At 44.9% G+C, this 15,379-nt stretch overlaps 1 protein-coding gene across 2 annotated transcripts in view; it reads left to right on the top strand.

Annotated features, from left to right (window-relative positions):
* Creb3l2 (cAMP responsive element binding protein 3 like 2) overlaps positions 1–15,379 on the top strand; it is a 120,903-nt gene that overhangs the window by 62,062 nt on the left and 43,462 nt on the right. For both annotated transcript variants that reach the window (XM_031381548.1, XM_031381547.1), the window contains exon 2: positions 6,277–6,493. In XM_031381548.1, the coding sequence (XP_031237408.1) occupies positions 6,277–6,493 (217 nt within the window). The remainder of the gene's footprint in view (positions 1–6,276; positions 6,494–15,379) is intronic.

Genomic DNA, 15,379 nt, shown 5'->3' with positions numbered 1-15,379 from the left:
GGGGGGGGGGGGAGTGCTCTGAGGGAGATAGTAGGAAGTCTGTGTGCCACCTACTTGAACTTACAATCCCTTGGTTATCTTCCCAACTCGTTTCTTTCTCCTGGCCCTCGTGAACTCAGATCTTGGAGCAGGTGACATTATTAGCATCAGGTCACTTTTCTTTACCCCCACCTCTCTCACCTCTCTCTCTCTCTCTCTCTCTCTGTGTGTGTGTGTGTGTGTGTGTGTGTGTGTGTGTGTGTGTGTGTACATACATCTCTGCATGGAGACCAGAAGAAGACGTTAGGTGCATATTATTCTCTGCCTTATTCTCTTGAGACAAGGGCTCTCTCTGAACCTGGACCAAGGCTGGTAGCCAGCAAGCCCAGCAATTCCCCTGCCTCCGCTACTATAGCTCTCAGGTTATAGGCCATGTGTGTAGCCATGTCTGGAGAAGGACAAAAAGCCATGCCACTTGAGTTAAGCTGACACGGAGGTCAGCCAGCTACATGGTAGACAAATGACCACATGGCTGAAAGGCGAGTTTTAGAAAAAGTGAAGAAGCCCAAGTACCAGAGGAGGTATGTTTGGAACAGAGACAGGGAGAAGAAAGGGACATGCTGTGCTTTTCTGAGTAAATCAGAAAAGCCGGGTGACTTTAGACACCATAGGGCTTCAGCCCTGTAAGCTGCTTTGCTAGGCGGGGACTGGAATTCTGAGAAGAAATAGTTAAGTCTGTTATCTCCATAAAGGGATCATTACTCTATGTCTTTTGTATAACTTAATGTAAGACTGCCTTCCTAGGGCTGGTCTCATAGGCTGCTTATTGACCTGCCCAACTGGAAGCTAAGGTCTCCACCCAGGCCAGAGATTTCATCCTCTTGACCAGAAAACAAACAACAACAACAACAACCAAAAAAACCCCAAGTTTTCCCTTAGTGTGCCCTTATTATTGATGACACCATTTATAAATCTCTGAAAGAAGTCACCCAGTGTCTTCACTGAGTGGCAGGGAACACATCTGTCATGAAGTGGGGTTTAGCCCAGCTGCAACTCAGATGACTCTGAACCCTGTAGCAGAAATGACTCCATCTCCTCTGCTCAGGAATCATAGAAGGCCTTGCTAGGGACTTCTCCACCGAACACTCTCCAGTACCGTTCTCACATGCTCATTAGTACATGGCTGCTCTGTGAGTCCGTGTGCTTAGCGTTAGAGGCAGACTGCGGTGAGGCAGCACGCTGTGAGAAAAAGCCCTTGAGCTCGGCATGGAACCTCAGTGCCATCCTTCATCAACAGCACAACCCTGGACCTAGTCCTCAAGTGTCATAAGCCACAGAGTTCTCGTTGGTTCAGAGATGTGTCTCTCTCACAGGAGAAGATCTGATAGGTCAGCCATTCAGTTCCTCAGGCAAGCCTACCACACTACCTAAGCTACGGTGAAGAACTTTCCATGGATCTCAACTGCAAGGCTGAAATATCTCTTTCCTAGGAGAAGCAAGGTGAGGAAAGGCCCATCAGTTAGAAAGAAGGGGACCCTAGTTCAAGGTCTTGTGATAGATGAATGAGATACTGGACTGTGGGTTGCCAGGGAACTTCACACAATTGCTGTGATCGTGGAGTCTGGAGCAGGCTATGGAAGTAAGCTAGTAAAGCTTGGTTAATTAATAGGCAGGGTGGTAAAATGCTATGCTATTTTCTCAGAAACAACTAAACTACATTTATATAACCCCCTTGAATTACTTGTTAGAGTATCTGAAGGGCTCAGAAGGATTCCCTCTTTGAGGCCCACTTTGTTCTTTTCTCTGGTTATGGACTTCCCCGCCTCCCAGACCATAATACCTTGCTGTGTGATACACTGATTCTGATCTGAGCTCTGTACCAGCATGGGGAGGCTGTCCTGTCTGGTGCATCCTCAAGACCAAAGCCTCGCGTAGGCCTAACTAGAACCATGTTACTGCTCTGTGCCACGGCGTCTGGTGGGACTGGTTGAGCATATCTCTTTAGTCCCTGGCCCCACTCAGTGGTTACCTTTGTTAGGTTCCATGGTGGGTGGCTAGGCACTGTTAGTCCTTGCTTCCAAGGAACCCCTTTTCCCCAGAGGGGGAGGTTATGATGAAGCGCTTGCTAATGACTGTGAATTTTTCAGGGCTGCCTGTCATTAGGGCTAAATTGTTTCATAACATGATAATTACTGTATCATCCAAAGTAGGGGGAGCCTGAGGAGGGCAAACACAGCTAGGAGGTTTATTATTGGTTATCGAGAGGATGCTCATGAAAACATTCATTAGTGCTGCTCTAGAGAAAGAAAACAGGGTGTCAACAAAGCCGGCCAGCTTGGGCAGCTTCGCCTCGCCTCCGGATGGAACAGGGTGGGATGCTAGAGGCTCAGTAGGACCAGCTTAGCTCGACCTTTCAGCTTGGGACACAATGTCGGTTTGGAAATGGGCAGGCCGTATCCAGTCCTCACATTTGTGTATTATGCTTTACGTTATTTACTCCTTTCTGTTTCTGTGATTTTTTTCCTCGAGGGGAGCTCTGTCAAACACCTCATAAAAGTCACCATCCTTCAATCCATCAGGCCGGAAGTGTAGGCTGCCTAGGGAACCATACACTGACCTTGGCTTACTATAGAACCAGAAATCTGGTTCAAATCTTAGCCTTACAGCTGCCCTGCTCCTCACTGGACTCAGCTGGTTACAGAGGAAGTTCTTGGGTCCCTCCGCATACACGGGATTCAGAATCTCCACCTTCAGTTTCTCCAGATGGTTGCTATATATGAAGAAGTTTGAGATATCCTGGCCCTATCGTAAGTGGCCATGCCTTGCGTAGGCCTGGGTCTTTTCTATCTCACTTATTTTGTGTCCCTGGGTCCTCCTCAAGTTTGACATTTGGTAGCTGCAAAAATCTGTGAATTTTCTTCTCATCTTGGACACAACCTCTAAGGATGTTGTTGGCGTCTGAGGACAAGTGTCGTATAAGTAGTAGGATGGTGAGCCAGCTTCCTGTTGAAAATGCAAGTGTATATAGAGAATTATAGGTGCTGAGGATGGCTTCAGTATGGAGATGCTTCGACACTTGGCAGTTTGGGGAGAAAGTTTTGGTTGTCATACCCAAGGGGGAGTGTTTCTGACTTCTAGGCAGTATAGATTCAGGATACTGTAAAGCACACAGCAATCCCCCTTCTCATCCCCATACCAACACACAAGCACACACGCGCACACACACACACACATGCGTGTACACACACATGAGCACACATACGCACACATGCACACACATGCACACACGCACATGCATACACACACATACACACACATGCGTGTACACACACATGAGCACACACATGCATACACACACATACACACACATGCACACACATGCACACACATGCACACACACACTAGCACACACACATGCATACACACATACACACACATGCACACGCGCACACGCACACACGTGTGCACACACACATGCGTGCACACACACACACACACACACACACACGAGCACACTACGGCCATTACCTCCTCACCAAAACTATAAGAATTACCTAGTCCGGCATACCAACAGTGCAATGAGAAGTGTAAGGTGGAGACCCTCACAGCACTGGTACACTGGTGGAGGGAAGATTAATGGGGCTCCATCTCCTCCAATGTGGGGCAGTGGAGTAGGGGACATAGTAACCCCGCATGTTCCGTATAAGCTACTCCTATAGCATGTCCATGGCATGGCAGGGGCTTGGAAGGCAACAAAACTAGAGATGGAGGGTGGGAAACTGTTCAAGAAATTAATGAAAACTGAGAGAGAAACAAAAATCTAGTGGAGAGTGTCAAAGAATCTTTTATTTGCCTGAGGTTTCCTTCCTCTGTCCGCTAACCTAGGCCTAGTCCTGGAAGCTTCGAGCCTCCGTACAATGTTATCTAGGCCTAGAATGTTTTTAGCCTCTGAGATTTGCTGCTGAATAAGCTCACCCTTCCTTGGTCCTTTCTGAGGTCTGGCTGTCTGGTCAACTCAGCTGTTCTGACTCAAGCTCCTCTCCAAGCTAACTGATTCAATCTGGCTTCTCTCTCTCAGCCTCTCCTGAATTGTTCTGCTTGGCCTCAAACTAACTCCAGCAATGTTCTAATCCTCTATCTCCTGCTCCTTCTCTGTCTTTACCTGTGTCTAGCTTGTTCTCTCTTTGCATCCTGTCTCTCTATAACTCTCCCAGGAAAACTGTTTCCTCCTCATCCTCCCCTCTCTCCTCCTGCACTTTCTGCACTGCCCCTTAAGTAGCTTCCTTTTTCTCTCTCTTCTCCTGAGAGTTGGGTATATTCTTTTTTTTTTTTTTTAAAGATTTATTTATTATTATACATAAGTACACTGTAGCTATCTTCAGACGCACCAGAAGAGGTCGTCAGATCTCTTTACGAAAGGTTGTGAGCCACCATGTGGCTGCTAGGATTTGAACTCAGGACCTTCGGAAGAGCAGTCAGTGCTCTTATCCACTGAGCCATCTCGCCAGCAAGAGCAGAATTTCTTTTCTTTTTTTTTCTTTTTCTTTCTTTCTTTCTTTCTTTCTTTCTTTTTTTTTTTTTTTTTTTTTTTTCGAGACAGGGTTTCTCTGTGTAGCCCTAGCTGTCCTGGAACTCACTCTGTAGACCAGGCTGGCCTCGAACTCAGAAATCCTCCTGTCTCTACCTCCCAAGCGCTGGGATTAAAGGCGTGCGCCATCACTGCCTGGCTGAGTTGGTTATATTCTATCCAAATTTTTCTCTGATTCGTCACTTTGTCTGCCACTCACTTTCAAACATGAGTGCTTCCTTCTACAAACTAACTTTACCTTCATTGTTTGGGATTAAAGTTGTGTACTAAGGTCGTGACTGTATTCCAGCCAGAGGGATCAGATGTGTGTACACAACTAGAAACGGCTTTTCCCCCAGTAAATAACATAATCTCAGGGTTCACAGTGTGATTAGATATCCTGCAGCAGGAGAGAACAGAGACAAGTGGCTGTCAGTTATTTTCAAGGCTTGCTTGTCTGATATGATCAACTTACAAAGAGAAAATGTTTCCTTTGGCTTCCATGGTAGAGATTCCTTTGCATAATTGGCCACTTTGCATAATTGATTTCTTTGCCTAATTGGTTTTTGCTGATGCTGTTGCTTTGGGCAAGCCAGCATTCCTTAATGTCCGGGTGCATGGCAGAACAGGACTGCTCGTTTCATGGCTGAAAAGTGAAAAGGAGAAAAGAAAGATCCCAGGATCCCCTTTAAGAGCATTTCATCTATGACCCGAAGGGTCCCTGCTAGGCCCCACACTCTGACTTTACAGACTTTAGGGGGAACATTCTAGATCCAAACTAATAGCAAGCACTACTTCTATTGTGGGCACCTTACGATAGCCACTCTCTCATGCTGTGGAAACAGGATCACTGCTCTGTAGTCCCACTGTAGTGGTTTGATGTTACTAGTACAGAATGTGGTTGTTCATTGTGGCAATGGCCCTCAGGGAATCCCACCATCCTCCATGCACACTCATCTGCAGTGGATTTTACCATTTTTTTTTTCTCCCAGGAATTAGAGTTATGTTGTGCCATCCTGTGGCTCTAGGCTAGCTTGTCATTTGCTGTGGCTAGAGAGTCCGTGGAGACAGGATATTGGGTAACAGTGATGTATGATTCTGGGGTCATTCATCTTTCATGCTGTCCTTGATGGAAGGCTTCTACCATTCTGTCGGGGAGCCCCACCTAGCTTCCTTGAATGAGGGCCCAGGTGTCCAGCTTGCTAGCCCAACCCCTAGCCAAACACATAGGTCGGTGTGACTGTACCAGGGCACCTTAATAAAGTCAGTTCCTCACTCAATCACGGAGTAACAGGGAATAATAAATTATGGTTAATTTAAACCAGTAAACATTGGTTGTGTTTGCATGTGTATGCATGAGCACAGGCCCGAGATCAACCCTAGAGTCTTCTTTACCGAGTGGTCACCTTGTCTTTGGGGTTCTTCAATTAGGGCTGACTGGCCAGTGAGCCCTTGGGAGTCAACCTGTCTCTGATTCTCCAGCACTGGCCTTATAGATGTGTGGCACCATGTGTGTGCTTTCATGTGTGTACTGGGAATCAGACGCGGGTCTTCATGCTTTGTGCAGCCTGACATATACCAACAGAGCTTTCTCTCCAGCCCCACTGCCGTGGTTGGATAGACACGTGGACCTTATGAGTGACCGAATGTCTGTTTGCCTTGTGGTATGTGTGTGGGATGTCGGATCAAGAGTAGGAGAACCTGACTTCTTCCTCCTCTGCTTCCTGCAGCACTTCTCGGAGCTCTTGGATGAGTTTTCCCAGAACGTCTTGGGTCAGCTCCTGAATGACCCGTTCCTCTCAGAGAAGAGCGTGTCGATGGAGGTGGAGCCATCTCCTACATCACCAGCGCCTCTCATCCAGGCTGAGCACAGCTACTCTCTGAGCGAGGAGCCCCGGGCTCAGTCACCATTTACCCATGCGGCTACCAGCGACGGCTTCAATGACGGTAAAAGCTGAGAGCAAGGAAATACTGGGGGTCTCAAACCTTTTGACTCTAGCTCTTTGAGGAGACATGGTGTGGGCTCTGTTATTGTTAGCATCCACATTAGCCACACACCCACTTGCTTGGTAGGCTTGGTGCTGAGGTAAATGGCAAGAGATACAGCTTGAACTTTATGCACGAGGCTACACCTCCGAGAACTTGCTGTCACTGAGTCATGGGCTCTCTTTAAACCTGGGTCTTGGGCAGCAGAGCAGCCATTTGCAATCACGCTGGCCTCTTGGCTAATGATACCCTGTAGTGTGTGAAGCCAGTTATTTTAAGGATTCAATCATTTTCCTGACAAAGGATCTTTATGATCATTTTTATCTAGAGAAACTTTTCTAGCGTTATCCACTGACCCTACACTCTTGGTGAGCATTACTGGACTCTCTTGTTGGTTTTCCCTTTGCATCTGATCTTAACAGTAGCACTGATGCTTGTCATTGCTGAAGGGTTGGCTTTTCTAACAAAGATGCTGAAGTATTTTGACCATTACTCTATAAGCCTTTTTCTGCCATCTTTTCTATCTGCCCAATTCTCTATATGTGTATGCACTCATATACACACACACACACACACACACACACACACACACACACACATACACACCCAAAATTGAACTATGATTTATTTTTTTTAGAGGGGTAGCCAGTTATTTTAAATACTTCGAGTAGACTTTAAAGACCTTGTTCCCTATTCTCATTCCAGCATATGATGTTTTTTTCACATGGCTATGACACAGTGGTCAAAAATTGACCCCTTTGGGTTTTGCTCTGAGCCCCCTTCTGCCACATCTTGCACATCATGTGTGTACGGCAGTGTCTTTTATAGGTTGCTCCCACATAACATAGTTCACTGTGCTTTTCTGTGGTGAGGCCTGTATCCAAATACATGAGGAAGGGGCTGCTCCTCCAGGGGAATTCATGACTAGCCCCTAAAATAATTAACTTCTCTCAGGACTTAGAATGTTGTGGGTGTGAAAAGTCGAGCTCTTCTCTAGGAAAGTTTGTTTTTTTTTTTTTTTTTTTTTTTTTTTTTTAATTTTTGAAGAGCCACACTAATCAACATGAGGGAAGTGTGCTCTCACATGCTCAGTAAAAAGCAGATCCTTACCTGCATGCTGGAGCCTCAACCAGATACTCTCTGACTTCCCTTTTTCTGTGGAGAGTTGGGGAGCACGAGGAGCTAGCCCTTTCCTGTAGTCTGTTGGTTCTTTTACCTTAGATCAGTAGCGTCGGGTGTATCACCTTCTGGGAAAGAAAGCAAAAGAGAGTTGAGCTAATGTGAGGACATAATGATGTTTGGGGGTTAAAATGAGGTGTTTAAAACATCTCGGAGCAATGTCTACCACACAGCATCTCGGCCAATCACATTCTACTCCCAATCCGCTTCCCCTCCGTCAACTTGTTCAGTTCATTTCAGAGATGCCCCGAGATCAGCTGCCGCAGATGATCCCTGATGTGACTGGTACATCTCCCCTCAGCCTAATTACAACTGGTGTATTATAATAACAACACACAATTGAAAAGTTATTTGAAACTTATGAGTTACTTATTTCTCTAGTTTTCCATGTAAGATTGTCCGGCTGTGGTTGACCATACGTAGCTGAAACCATGGAAAGTGAACGACCTATGTCAGGGAGCCGCTGTGTCCCCATTCCTCACCACGTGCAGGCCAGCCCGAGGAAGTCGGCTGTCGAGGTTTCAGGTTACATTCATGCAAACCCTGAGTTTTACTATTTTGTCAATGGACTTTAGCTTTCGAGTGACTTGGACAAATGACCGTTAAGATTTCTTCTGCTCTGCTTCACTGCAGGTTCCCTTCAAGTTCTTGCCATTCCTTAGCCTGTCTGACGATTCCTTTGATCCCTGTATCTCTAGTCATCTTCATTTGTGGAATCACCCTGTGTCTTGCATATTAGCCAATTATGTTGTGTAACAAATACCCCTCCCAACATTATTAATGACTTAGAATGGCCATTTGTTCTCTCATGAGTTCTGTGCCTTAGTTCTCCCAAGTGATTGCTTGTGTAGTTTTGGTTCATTATTTACCATGGAATTGGATTCAGATGTTGGCTGAGACATTCCCAGGGTTAGATGCTCCACCCTAAAAGCAGCTATCTCCAGTAGCCAACTAGTTACTGCTGGTGAACTGGTCGCCCTTTGTGGGGGTCTCTCCACGGAGCTGTCATTTACCTTTCCCAACGTAGCCAGGGAGGCGACTCAGCAGCTCCAAGGACCGCACTGATTCACAGTGGGAGGAAGGCAGCTTGGAGGAGTTGCTGGCACTGGAAGCCTCTTGGACACTGACAACCACACTGTGAGTTCTTTGTGTCAGTTCCTTTACCTGGTATTCTTGTTTGCCACACTACTTCTCTTCATTCACCAAGTGTTTCTCAAGTTTACATTCAAGGCACTGAAGAAATAGAAAGAAAAAAAAATGTTGGTCCATTGCTCTCCCAGGATTTATCAACAGGGGAGGATTAGAAGTATAGGTGACTGGTTATGGAATCATTGTAAAGTGCCAGCCCTAGTGGAAGGGGCATGCTCTGCGTTCATGTACTTCCTACAATCCCACATTCTACTTTACCACTGACTGGCTCTGGGCGGGCCGTTTAACCTTTCTAGCCCAGCTTCCCTGTGTGTAAAGCTATGGTGAGAATGAGGTCTCCTGTTGTCCTTTGAGGATTAAGTGTGATGATAGATTTCATTGCCTTCCAGGTTCTGGCTCTACGTAGCTCTAGAGCAGTCATGATTTATAACTAAGGTCTACAAGACAACAGGGTCCTCAGGAAGACTTTGTAGAAGATAAAAAAAAATCTTATTTTAACGTTAATTTATTTACTTAGAGGGATATGAGTGTGCATACACCATACACCATGCATGTGTGGAGCTCAGAGGAAAATTTGCACAAGTTGGTTCTCTGCACCATGTCAGTTCCAGGGATGGAGCGCAGGTCATCAGGCTTAGCTGAAAGTGCCAACACCCAGCGAGCCATCTTCCGGGTCCTATGAAAGGAGAGCTCTGTATTTACCAGCCTGTGTTTAACAGTGCAATATAGTGCACTTCAAGGTTTAACTTATTAGTGGATTATTTTATTTTTGCTAGTTTGGTTTTTATACAACAGCTAAGTCCAGAGAATGTGCCCCAGATTATAATTGTTTGGGGGACAGGGATTAACTGTAAACATAATACTTTTTATTTGCATGGAGATTCTTAACTATCCTCGGATGTTCAATTATCCATGTAGCTGTTGGGTCTCTTTTATATTTTGAGCTGAGTGAGGGCAAGTTGCATTCTGTGTCTGTCAGTTAGCATTGTGATTGGTACTTTGAAGATGCTCAGTGAACATTTACACCATCGAATTGGATAGCCAGTGTTTAAAAAGATGACACAAGAGATGGAGCATCCATCTCTGACCTGCGGGGTAGAACCATGGAGACCATTGCTCTGTTTGACGCATGGCCTCTCTGTACACCTGTAGAAGCAGGATTTCGCCAGTGTTAGCTCCTAGCTTAACAGCAGCTGTCATTTGCAGGATCAATTGCAGGCCAAAGATCAGTAAGTGCGTTGTTAACGCTTTATGCTTCTTTTTCAAATTAATTTCATATCTTCTTTTTAGTACCTTACCTTATAATTGCCAATCAGTGATATATGGAAAATAGAAAAGACAAGGAGCTTTTGGGAAGAGAGAGAAGCTGAAATTTGAATAGGAATGGATAGGTGACATGAACAGAGATCAGTGGAAGGGGGAAGAAGTGGACGCATGGCTGGCTCCCACTTACAGTTTGCCATGCAGAACACACAAGTTGGAGATTGCCTAGTGAAATTCAGTAGAATAGCTTTGCTTCATTTCAGCATGTTGGTTGCACACCTACTGTGTGCAAGACTCTAGCTTAGATACTTATGAACCAAGCAGTAAAATGTAGGCACTGCCTTGAGGAACTCGGAGTCTGGTAGAAACATAATGTACCTAATACTCTATCGGGCAGAACTGGAGTAGTGTTCCAAGAGGAAATTAGACTGTGGAGTTTCCAGGAGAGAGAGAGCGCGTGCATCCACTGAGGGGTTGGGAAGGCCTGAATGAAGCAGGATTTCAGCTGAGCCTTGGCTCATTGCCTGGAGTCATCCCCCTGGAACTTTCTCAAGGGCCACAGATGGAGAGAAGAAAGCCAGGACTCTGGTGCTTTGAAAACAAGAGCCCCGGTGAAAAGATTGTTCACAGGACAGATTTCCAAAGGTTCCGGGTTCCTTCCGTTTCTATTCATTAGTTTGTCTTCCTGTATCTATGTCTGGGTTTACTGTTGTCTCTACTTTGTCCTCTGTTGCTGAAATTTATCCCTCCCTGTGGTCTTTCCTTGTGCCGACACTTATTGTTGTAGTTTTTAATTGACTGATTGATTCTTTCAATTACGGAACTACTGCTTGGGTCATTTCCAGCGTGTCAATTCCCTTGGTGACTTTTTTTTCTCTGTCTTTGGACTTCCTCTCCCAGATGACTAATTCACTCACTTTGGAGACTGAATTGTGAAGGACTAGACTTCTTTAGTGCAGCTACTTATTTAAGTCATCTGTCTAGTCATTAATTCTTGTAAAAAGGACTATGATCCATCATGGACATTTCAGCTGTCTTGGTAATTTGGGATTTCATTATGGGGTGTTGGTAGTTTGGGAATGAGTCATGAAGGAGACAGCCCCTTGGGGAGACCCCCAGAAAGCAAAAGAACCAAATAAAATTAGAGAGGGAGGAGAGGTTAGAGCGAGGAGACACATTCAGCCCTACAGACTTTCAAGGCACCATAAAGAGACACAGAGATTACAAGGCAACAACCCTCCTTCCATGGAACCACTGGGCTCCCATTTGTGTTCTCTTTGACTTACATGCAACCTAAAGTAATTGTAAGTGCACACAAGCTAATCCTCAGTGTGGGAAGAGCAGTCAGCAGGTCTTGTGGACGAGGGTTTTCCTATCGTAAGACCAAAGAATACGCTGTTGGGTTCCCACAAATGGCCCCTAGTTCTATTTGCAACTCTCATGCCTGTAACAGGCTATGCCCCTAATTTGCTGAAAAGAAGCAGATGGGGTTCTGGTGGATTTTGCAAAGAGCACTCGCTCCACAGTTCATCTTCATGGAAGTTGTGGTGATTTTCTCTCATGTATATAACTAGGAGATGATGAATATGGGATAGGAATTGTTTGAGACGTTTGACAGTGAAGGTGTGGGTGAAAGGAGGCAAGGGTGGCCTTGTCCAGTGCAGCCTTACCTTGGTCTTAGCTTCAATTATGTTTCTGAGTTTTGAGAGTGAGCAAGTGTTTGGTAACAGTATTATTTTATTCTCTTGAACCATGCCTTATATCTCACCAAAAGATGAACCAGTCCCCCCCAGGCCCAAGCATTCAGAACAAATAACCACCCTAATAAAGTACATCTTCTCTTTAGGCAATATGAAGTCATGTAGTGTTTAAGGATAGCTGTTTGCACCAAAGCCAATATTCCTTTCCTCTTAATAAGCAATAGCTGAAATAGTACTAGGAGCCCTCACCTCTAGTTGTGGATAGCGAACTTTTCACCATTCTTGGGAAAGCTGGTAATTCAGCTGTCCTTGTCCAGTTTGACTTAGACAAAACTCTCTAGAGCAAAGCAGCACTTGCATGCACACAGAGCTAAGTAGAGATTTGGTTTAGAAGGAGTCTCCTATCTTTGCTTCCTTTCCCTTCCCATCCCTGGCCCTCCTAACTTTCTCTTCCTTCCTTTCTCCTCCCATAATCATTCTCTCTGCTCTGGCTGTTCCTCCTCACTTCCCCTTACCTCCTCTCTCCCCCTACCCGCCCCCCCCACAAGTCCCAGGGAAATCATACAGAACAAATGGGTGTTTGTATCCTGTCAAGTAGACTCTGGATTCCTAAACCTGTGCCCGAAATTTCCGGTTATCTACATTTGTCAACCTTTCTGGTAAGAGGTGTTATAACTTTCTTTGATTAATTTGTTTGTTTATGTATTTATTAGATGCATGCCCATGTTCCTCTGTGTGTGTGTATGTGTGTGTGTGTGTATGTGTGTGTGTGTGAGTATGTGTGTGTGTGCACACATGTGTGCGTGTATGTGTGTGTCCATGTAAGGGTATGCACATGTACATGTTCCACAAATGCTGAGGTGGAAGTTGGTTTTCTCCTTCCACTATGTGGCTTCTAGGAATCAAACCCAGGTCTGTTGAGCTTAGCTGCAAGTGTCCTTACCCACTAAGCCATACTGTGGGCTTTGATAAATTTTTTGGTTTCACAAAAGATTCTGTATCTAAAAATGAAAAGCTAAGAAACCCTGGTCTAATTTATCACAGGACTCATCCATTTGAAAGCTGACTAACTGGAAACTTCTCAGAAACGCTGGAGCCACAGAGCTCCATGGGGCTCAGGGCATAGCAGTGGCCAAGCCTAGGAATGTGGCTGCCCTTCATGGCCACTGGAGTCAGTCTCCATCCCATTCGGCCACCTCCTCTCAGGGTACACAGGCTGGTGACAAGATGCTGAGGATACTGCTTGTTCAACCAACAAAGTAAAATGGGGAAAAAAGCAGAAAAATGAAGAGGCTGAAAGAAATAGCCCAGTAAAATGTTCCTGGCTATGCTTGTGACCCGAGGAATAAAGGCTTACGTTGGAAAGGGCAAACCTTGAAGGTCACTCCGGGGAAGCCATCACCATTAGTGCCTACTGGGGGTCATGCTCGGTTGTAATCAAGTTGGGATGTTGAGTGTATTACTCAATTTTCTGTTATGATAGAAGATACTTGGCGGAGTCACCTCCCAAGGAGAGAAGTTTTGTCTGACAGCTATGGAGGCTCCAGGGTGTCTTGGGAGGCCTCCACACTTCACAGTGGAGGTTCAGGGTGGAGCAAAGCTGTTCACCTTGGGCTCAGAAAGTAAGAAAGAGAAAGAAGATGAGACTGAGTCCCATAATCCCCTTGAAGGACATACACCCACTGACTCCAAATCTCCCACTAGGCTGCACCAAGTTTCACCACCTTCCAGGAGTGCCAGACTGGGCACAAGAGTATATCCGTGCTGGAAGACGTTTGAGATCCACACCGTAGCTAGGCTTCTTTAAACTTTTTCCACTTAGGAAACCTCTTTACTCAAGAAAATTATGGCCGGGTTGTGGTGGCACATGCCTTTAATCCCAGCACTTGGGTGGCAGAGGCAGGCGGATTTCTGAGTTTGAGGCCAGTCTGGTCTACAGAGTTCAGGACAGCCAGGGCTACACAGAGAAACCCTGTCTCAAAAAACCAAAAAAAAAAAAAAAAAAAAAAAAAAAAAAGGAAAGAAAAATTCTGTGTGACACTTGGATATATAGGTATATAAAATAGGTGTACAAAGCATATATTTACTATAATAAATCATAAATGGACTTTAGAACAGTTCTTTAGTATATGTGTAATTTTACCATTTATTGAAGACAAAAGCAAACAGAGTTAAGCAGGTAGCTGCTCTTATTTTTACATAAAGCATCAATCTTGGACAAATATTGGATACTACAGGGTATAGTGTGTCTTCAGTGTTTTCAGAGTAGATTAATAGTTTGGTTTTAAAATCATCAGAGCTAGGAGTGCCATTTTGCATGAATATATACTACAACATGGCAAGCGTATGTTTAGGACCTTTTCAGAAATTGTTGGACATTTTGTCCTAATTCCAAATCAACATCACCTAACACAGTTTTTAAAAAAAAAATGAAACTTGAGTCAGAAACTCCAGTGACAACTTTTAAAATCAAGCGTTCTAACACAGTAGACTCTAAAGACATACTAATTTGATAATTTACGTGCTGAAGAATGATATCCAAAATGATATCATTTTAAGAATGATACTAAAAACTTTTGGTCTCTATAATTAGACTATTCCATTTCTATAAGAGCAGGAAATGTTGTATGGATACTGAAAACACTGCAGCCCATGACACACAGTGGTCCTGAGGGGTGACCTGAGGAGTTTGGGCTCCCATGGCTGTTGGTGCATGGTGTAGCAGTCCGTACAGTGCAATGAGTTCAGAGCCAACACCGCAGTAAAATTGCTCAGTGCAAGCCTGGGTGGACTCTGCCAGAAGCCCCTCTGATCCAGCCTAGGTTTGGTTTGGGAATTGATTTCTGTCCATTGTGTGTCTAGAAGCTTTTTCCTGTGACCTGACTTAGCCATGATTCCCGAATTCAGTTGTGTGACTTGCAGCCGAAGATCCTGCAAAGCATACGGCAAGGTGTACGTTCACTTTGTTCTTTTGTTTCAATGTTTTTCCCAAGAAGAAACTTGATCGTACTAGCCTGGAGCATTAAAGGAGGACTTGATATGGCCTCCATCTTCTGAGATTGTGTAAGCATAGGGTTTAAAAGTCTATAAAATATCAGCAGGCTAATGGAACGTGGTGTATAATGCATCTGTGCCAAGGTAACTTTATTTAGGCTGGATTAAGAGACTAACTAGGGGGCATTGAGGAGGTGGCCCAGTGGTTAAGGGTGTATACTGCTCTAGGAGAGGTCCACAGTCTGGTTCCTAGCGTTTGTATCAGGTGTCTCACAACCCCTTATAAATTCCAGCTCCGTGGGATCAGGCACCCTCTTCTGGCCTCCATGGTTACTGCATTCATGTGCATGTACCTACTCCCTAATACATACATAGGCAAAGAATTTTAAAAGTAATGAGAAAAATAAATTAAAAAAAAAATCTGTCTGTATAAAAATAAACAAATAGTCTGTCTTTACAGACTATTGCTGTTCCAGGTCTATAGAGTATAGATAGATGAATGAATCCATTTGGAGCTTCTTGGGCTTACAGGAGCTGGAGATAGCTTGGAGGCGGGGGGGGG

This window comes from Mastomys coucha, unplaced genomic scaffold (assembly GCF_008632895.1).
Source record: "Mastomys coucha isolate ucsf_1 unplaced genomic scaffold, UCSF_Mcou_1 pScaffold20, whole genome shotgun sequence".
Lineage (NCBI taxonomy): Eukaryota > Metazoa > Chordata > Mammalia > Rodentia > Muridae > Mastomys > Mastomys coucha.
This window is presented reverse-complemented; position numbering and strand designations above follow the sequence as displayed.